This window comes from Lindgomyces ingoldianus (genome assembly GCF_010093535.1).
Source record: "Lindgomyces ingoldianus strain ATCC 200398 unplaced genomic scaffold BDR25scaffold_33, whole genome shotgun sequence".
Taxonomy (NCBI): Eukaryota; Fungi; Ascomycota; class Dothideomycetes; order Pleosporales; family Lindgomycetaceae; genus Lindgomyces; species Lindgomyces ingoldianus.
This window is the reverse complement of record NW_022985194.1, coordinates 99,832-107,904: the sequence shown is the minus strand read 5'-3', so window position 1 is coordinate 107,904 and position 8,073 is coordinate 99,832. Positions and strand designations below refer to the sequence as shown.

General features: G+C 46.4%; 1 protein-coding gene across 1 annotated transcript; it reads left to right on the top strand.

The window, feature by feature from the left end:
• Positions 1 to 4,993: 4,993 nt before the first annotated feature.
• On the top strand, positions 4,994 to 6,498 carry BDR25DRAFT_293412 (uncharacterized protein; the record flags this gene model as incomplete). Its single annotated transcript, XM_033688720.1, has 8 exons — positions 4,994 to 5,093; positions 5,146 to 5,199; positions 5,250 to 5,363; positions 5,414 to 5,472; positions 5,522 to 5,594; positions 5,650 to 5,686; positions 5,736 to 5,866; positions 5,915 to 6,498. The coding sequence occupies 8 exons, from the start codon at positions 4,994 to 4,996 to the stop codon at positions 6,496 to 6,498; spliced, it is 1,152 nt and encodes a 383-aa protein (XP_033543346.1).
• Between the last annotated feature and the right edge of the window lie 1,575 nt (positions 6,499 to 8,073).

Here is an 8,073-nt window from a genome sequence, read left to right as displayed (position 1 = left end):
AACCCCCCAGGCCATACTCTATTTGGAGTAGCAATATGCATGGTGGTTTGTGCGTCCTCGGTTCTCTCCTCACGTCTGAGCTAGCTGAGATAACAACGACCAACCAAGCGCACTTCCGCTCTTGCCGCTCCACTCTTGTTAAATTATGCAACGGGCTTTTCCGTAGCCTAGAGAATTCAGCCGCCTTGAGACGAGCTTCTCGGCTCACGAGGCTTTACTAGAGTCATTAATGCGGTTTGAACTCCTCTGCTTGCCTTGTTCCCTATCATAAAGGTTCGGTCCGACATCTGTGTGCTACAAGTTTGCACATATGAATTCAACATAAGAAAGGTCTGATCTAGAAAGAAACTAGCATTCCCCTATTGCTGTCTCTGGTTCTGGTAAAAGATTTGACAGGTCAGCTCTACCCAGACTAGGCAGTTATGTTCCACGTGCATGTTCAGAGGGACAACTTTGACCTTTCTTCGAACGAGAAATTCCATCTATAAGAGATATATGTGTTGACAAGTTTTGATCTAGACTTGTAAATGATACTTGGTTGATGGGACTCAAATAAGATGGGAACTCAAATTTTTAGGTAACTAAGCGCCTTCAATCCGTTACCAGGCCAGCCTAAGGTCCTACAACACGATGAGCGGAACTTGCCTCCAGAATTACAAGCCATTCCCGTCCCGTCTTTGCGCTACTCGAAGCCCCCGGGAGGAGCTCATTGCCTACCTCGCGCAGCGCCAGCACGCGTTCCCGTTTCCGCAGAGAAGCGGGTCCTTGTTTCAACCTGGTTAACGGAGGCGAGCCACCTCATGACATGCATGTATGAACGGCAACTGAAATTGCAATGCTGGGTCCGGGGTAAAAAAGACGCGATGTGGAAACGTCATGGTCCTTGCCTTTACTACACCGTTAAACTCGAAAGGGTACGAATTCGTCCTCGGGTCTACCACACCCCTCTACATGTCACACTGACAATCCACCTAAAGCGAGGTGGCATGAACATAAGTCCTTCAATTGTGTGGAGGAGTGGTGGAATACTTCTTCTTTGTTCTTCTCATGCTCCGTTCGGTCTCACGAACTACGCCCGTCAACGCCCTGTTTCGCGGGTACATTTGACCTTTGTGGTCATGATAGCCCCACAAGCGATCGAGCGGTCAGCTTACCGATCCCTTAAACAAAATATGAAAGTTCGATTCGCCTAGTCAACCTTTCCAGAACTTCACGAGTAGATGTAGGTAAGAAACATTAATCGAACCCTTTCTGGTGTTCAGGGTTTAACAGTCATGAGACAAGGTGAGACTTACATTCTCTACTGTTTGTTCCTTTCGAGATTTGATGGCCCATGATCGGCCACTTACATCCACGTGCAATAATTGGGTAAGTGTATTGCTCTTCTTGATCTCCGTTCAATGGATTTCAATTCTTCATATGCCGCAAGCATGAATGAGAGGAATGTTTGGGTTACGAAGTGCTAATCACTCCCTATCATACTCCATCAACGCTCCACTACTACTAGTAGTTGACGGAGGAAAGACATTTTGACTCATTCCCTTTCCGAATCGTTGCCCTTAACGGGCATATGATAGCGCGGTTACACTTAGCTGGCCTACACTGGAATCCTTGGAAGCTGAGTAAACAAAGAAAAGATTTTCCCATCCTGCGAGCTTTCTGTCAAAATAACGGAAATTGGATGGCCCGTAGCTGCACTAATCACATACACCGTGTGACTTCTTTAGTCAAACCTGGCTTCAATTAGCAAACTCAGCCTCGGCGTTTCCAACAGGAAGTAGTACAATTGATACTTTTGCTCCACCTACAATCACGTGAGGCAAACAAACGTAACTACATTTTTAACTGTTACAATTTAATTAATAAGGCTTAAAAGTAAGAAGTATACAATTAAGGTAGACTTTTTTAAGGTTGCAGTCTCTAACGCGCGTAAGGGCCAGGGGAGCGTGTTTGTGCCACTATTTACATGTTAGTGTAGCCTTAGAGCTTGCCCTGTACTACAACAACCTTAGACAACCTTATTATAGCAAAAGATGACAGTCCCTTGTATAGGGAGATAGCACAGAGCCTTTAGCAGGGGAAAAAGGATAGTTACTTGTGACTGTAATTATCTCTTAGGCTCTATAATTAAAGCTTTACAACTCTAGAAGAACTAGCTACGTTATAAGGTTGTTTTTAGTAAATTAAATAACCTTATGTGCTATATTAAGAGTAAGAGGGACCCTGCTACTCTAAAAGCTTTAACAGTTATGTTATAACTTTTAGTAAAAAGTTAAGAAGTATAAGCAGCTTTAATTAAACTGTAACTTAATTGTATTAACCCCTGCTGTCAGGTGAAGCAAACAAAAGTATATGATAAGTGAGACGTAACTTGTCTAGAAAGCCTGAGTCGAATCGTACTACTTCCTGATGGAAACGCTGCTCAGCCTGTACCTCAACGTTAAGTGATGAGGTGTGAACACGAGCCTTTAATTTTTGCTTGTGATCAGTTCTTCACAGCCTCTTCTAACCCCTTATGCCTCTTCAATATATGGGTAAGGCGAATAGATAGCCCGAAACCTTCTTTGGTTGAAAGCCTGGAGCGGTGTTCGGCTTGCTTGGGCTCTCATGGTGTCAGACGAAAGCGTACCTCATGATCAAGTGAATGTGAGACCCATTCCTCTTCTTCGTATGTAAGATTCCGGATATTCTCTTCATCCTCGAGTCCTGTGTTCTCGGACCTTCGATGGAACAATGCGGCGGCGATGAGGTCGTGTTATAGCCAAGCCTAGCACCACTTCAGTCAATATCACGATTCGTCCTATTACTTCTCTATTGTTCTTACGTACCATGAGGAGACCTATTGAATATTTTTCACCACAGTCATAACTCCGTGGACTGCATATAAAACCCTCAAAACTCTCTATTATTGCTACCAACCAACAATCACTGCATACTTCACAACACCAATGAGTCGACGATCTCTCTCAACATCCACGCTTCACAGCCCATTCCAGTCAAATGCAGCCCAAGCCATTCATCACCTCCCTCCTTCTTGCAGCCGTCGCTTCTGTCAACCCCGCCTCTGAAATGACTTCCGGCCAGACTCTTCTTCTGGTTGTGCAGCTCTTCAACGAGCTCAACTGCGTAAACGGGGATGGAACCTTCGAACCCATTCTTACTACCACGTGCCAAACCATCAAAGGCGCTGATGGGAAGAACGTGTTCGCCTAGAACCGTGAGAAGGGGGCATGGAGTTTGAATAATAATAGTGAATGATTCGAGATATAGTGAAATTCTATTTCAACGAAGTCTGCGCGAGCCAAAATTTCAAGGTCATTGATAGCAATCAGCTCAATCAGTGCTTCCACATCAAAGACCAGCAGCCTGTCGGTTCGGTCAAGCTTATTGGGTGCTCTTAGATCAAAGGGCTTTCAAGTTCATTAGATCAAGTGGAATCAAGTTGAAGAGTTGGAAAACATGAAGAACGCAGAGGAGTTGAGAGATATAGTGAAGAAGGGGTTATGATGAGGAGGGTAGTGAGGTATTTTCTTTCAGTTACTCGTTTTGTTTTTAGCTTCTTAGATGTATTAAGGTCGCTCCTCCATAAAATAAAACAGCCTTCCGGGAATCGTTGCATTCCAAAAGAAGTTAGATCTGTGCTGGGAGGTGTAATGAAAACATGTGATCTTCCCGATGAAGCATAGCGTGGTGGCTCCTTGTTATTCCTTTCCGCACTTGCTTTCATTGGAAACGTTGTTGTTGATACCTTAATCTATCCTCCACCAGCTTGTCATCCTGTCACGAAGAATCGTAACCAAGAAACCCTTGGAATTCCCTTCCGCCAAGCCTCATGGCTGGTTGCATTATCGTGAGGCGTCACCGAGATCTTAGCTTTGCTGTGGGGCAAACTCCTACGCTCGCATCCCGACCCCAAGAAGTTTAGTTTGTGGCGTCTTCAGCCTGGATTAACCTTTAGCGAACAGATTGCAGGACGGCGAAGACCGCGGGGCTTGGGGAAGATCAGACGAGCCATGGAATGTGCGAGGTTAAAGTTCTGGGCTGAAGGTTCCAACAAGACTCCTGCCTGTCAACACTCGAGGAGAACGCCTCAAGGCTCTTGCCAACCCTTTTCCCTTCCACCCTTTTGAATTCTCTTCCAATTAATTTTGGGGCTCTGGACGGCTGCTCCGGTTCCCCGATGTTCCTTCCCCTGTGCTAGTAAGGATGTTCAAACAACTTCTTACCCATTTGAGATCCGAAAGCTCGGTCAGTATTCGTCGAGGTGGCATTGCAAAAATTCAACACAAAAAGGGTATCCTCAGTGGTGACAAACCTAGTTTGGAGGGCTCGAAAACCTAAAATTATGCTCTCCTGGTTGATCCAACAGTGAGGGGGATCCGACATAGGAGATAATCTAAATCACGAGGTCGCTCTGACGACAGCATCTGTAACACCAAGATGCAGAGCACGTTTAGATGATACCAAGAGCCCATTCACTTCCTCTGTTTGGATGTCAAACTGCAGGGTCCGCATGACTAGCTACGTGCGTCTGTCGTTAGTCGACATTTGAAATGCATTTTGGGCGCGTCGACGTCGATCCGATGATCTCCCACGGCAAGCTTCGACTCCGATGGTCAGAGTTCTGCCAGACTTCAGCCCTGCCACCTCACAGAACGCCATTATCTCGAATTTACGACATGTGGTTCGCACTTGCAAAAGCAAGGATGTGGCGGCCCCTCCGTCCTAACAAATGCTTAGTCCCTCACTAGACGGGCGATCGCAGCATGGTAGAACCCTTGGCTTGTGTTCATCAAGGCGAAAATCCCGGGCTCCATGATTGGCCACCCATTCAAACCTTGTTCAGATTTCCTTTTTCAATACTCCTGTCGCGTTCAGCCAATATACAAATCACGTTCTCTCCGAGTGGCAGAGTTGGAAATCAGTCCACTTGCATTCTTTTAAGTCATCTCATGCAAGTGCTTCGATTTTAGCGAGGACACAATCCGACGAGATGGCTAACCATCCTCCACCCGCACCCATCCCTACAGCAGGAAATCTCATTTCTATCTCCCTCTCACTGGTTACCTTCGGTGTACTCGCAGTTTGTCTAAGTACAATTACCCCTCTATGAAAACCTCAATACTTCTCTGACCCTTTGAATAGCCCGCAGACTGCAAGCTGTTGGAAGATGGAAGAGTTTGCCTTTCACAAATTGGCGTAAGATTACCATTCCTTTCCCCAACTAAACTGCGTTAACGCGCCAGAAGTTATTCTCGCGATCTATATCGATTCGACACTATTCGTCTTCGTTACCGCAATCATCTCAAGAGGCCTCGGCATCAATGATTCACCGCAAGTTTGCGAGGGAGCAATTTTACTCTGTAGGTCTGAAGCAATTCATGAAATTTTCTGTGGGTTTAACATTGGTTAGGTTTGATCTGCTACATGACAACGAAAGTCCTCATCTACCTCTTCCTCGTGGAAAAAGCTGTACGTTAAATGCTTAGGCATGACTAAAACAGACATTTATTCAACACAGTACATAATCCGGGGAAGCCGCAATGCGCGTATGAAAGACAAACTCTTCTTATTTAATTTCTTCGGCATGATTGGTAAGCTCAAATACCACAGACACTGGTGTAGGGGATAAGTACTGATCAGTCACAGTACCGTACCTAGTAGTCATCGTGTTGAATTTCATCTTGTAAGCAGCCCCAAGGTAATCCACCGGAGCATTGCTCACATTACGACAGCCGCATTGCGTATATTAATGAGAACGGTGTTTGCATCATTGGCATGAAGAAGATTGCAATGCTCCCCCTCATCTCGTTCGACGTCGTCGTCAACGTCTACCTTACCCTGCTATTCCTCCTCCCTCTCCGGAGTTAGTATGTCCAACAAGAACCTACCCTCATGCTTACCCTCTACACAGAACTCTACTCATACCAACACAACAAAAACACCTCCCTCCACTCCATGGCCCTCCGAACCTTCCTCGGTAGTTGCGCTACCCTAGTCTCTAGCGTCGTCAACCTGACCGTTCTCATGGTTCTCAAAGGCGAGCCAGGCTGGATCTGCCTCATGTGCTGCAACGCCGATATCCTGTTCTCCGTCCTTGTCCTCCACTGGGTCACCGCCAATGACTCCAACCGCTCCGTCTCAGGCTCCAGCCCTGGAAACTTCACCGACCGACTCGACTCCATCCATCGCAGTAGCAATTTCCCCGGCGTCTCCTCAAATACGACGCCGAGGAGAGAATCGGTGCAGGTGTGGTCGGGGAAGCGGTCGATGGATCAGAATAGGATTGGGGGAGTTGTTACGACGGAGTGTATGGGTGTTGCGGCGAGTAAGGATGGTAGGGGGAGTGAGGATGAGATTATGGAAATGCATACAATTACTGTGAAGACGGAGCATACGAGGGAGGTGGAAGTTGATGGGCAGAGTGAAACTCAGAGTTCCAGGTCTGAGTTTAGGAATATGACGGAGAGGGCAGTTTCGACAGAGAAAATGGTGTAGAAGGGTGAGGAGAAGGAGTGGGACTTGTTCGGATTCGGATCTTGGTTGGGTTGGGCTGGGTTACCTCTTTGTATAATGACCTTTGGCGTTAGTTTTATGGTGGGCGATTCTGTATTCGCAGGTTCACGGCGACGGTAATCTGGTCTTTGGATGCATGGTTGTTGGAGGTTCAAGGTAAACGGCAAGTGCGTATACGCAACAGCATCATTTTCTTATATATCTGACAACATTTGCGCTCAAAGAAGCTGATATATTTGTGAATCCAACCGGAGCAAGATGGCACTCCTCAATCACCAAGACACTTCAAACACAATCTAGCCCTTCCCCCCCCCCCAAAAAAAAAAAATGAAAAAATCGATATCTCTTCTGCTCAATCTCGACAGCACCACAAACCCGCATCATCCGATACTAGTACTGCAACCCGTGGTCCGCCGAAGGTAGATAAGCTGCATAAAAACTTTGCAAAACCGCTCAGGAGTCGCAAGACGGTGAAGCAAACTTACTTCAACCTAGCTGACCCCTCATTCCATATTCCTGAGCGACACATAGCACATGTCATGAGTCGGTCCTGGGCAGCACCCTGTATATCGCGCATGAAAATCTCCACATGCTGAGGGCGCGTAAACATGGCATGGGTGGGTTCTAGGTAGCACCTGGTTCTAGACAATGCGCTCCTGGAGAGTATAAGCGGGGAATTTTGTCTCACCATCGCAATGTGCAAACGTTAACCTATAATCTATCGCATGTCACAGAATCTATTATATAGCTACCTTAAACATTGCTCAAATCCAGCAGTTAACAGCTGGGAATGGAAATAGGGAGAGATGCTAGCCTTAGACCTTGTCGGTGTTTAATTGCCACAGCAAAACTTAATCCTTCCGACATCATACACAATCTGATCCTCCACCGAACGGGCGAAATAGCTCACCTTCTATGACACCCTGGATCAACCTTACTACTAAAACCGCAGAGCGGGGCATAAGACCTCCACCCCCAAATGCAGGGGGGGAAGGCGTCATTCACCCAATCAATCTCCTCGATTTACTCAACCACATTTCATAAAATGGTCTGCTATTCCTGTTCAACTAGTAGCTCCTCTGTCTCTTGCCTGATGCTGCTGATGTTAAAATCGCATTCTTTATTCCGCGTTCTAATAGACATAAAATGGATGCAAGCAAGTTCGATCGATAAGAACTACTTTAGAAAAGTGAGGGTGCCTGAAACAGCAAGTTTGCATGCAGGAAACGTTTCAAAGAAAAGGAAGGGTGGGGTAAAAGATCGAATCGAATCGGATCGGGCCGAGCCCAACGGGCAAGCTAACTCTATTAAAATGCATTGCAGCTTTCGAAGTTCAGGGGGAAAAAAGCAAAGGGGAGATGTTCGGGTTCCACCCGAGAATGAATTTATGCTGAGTCAAGGAGCAAGAAACCCTCCTGCTATCCCTTTCAGCTGGTAAGTCTCGTGTGAACTCTATTTTGAAACCCCCACCCCGCCGTTAGTTGTTCGAAGTCGATCGTAATGGGATAATTGGCACCAAGCATTGAATTCTGCCAGTTCTTCTCCACTATCACATAC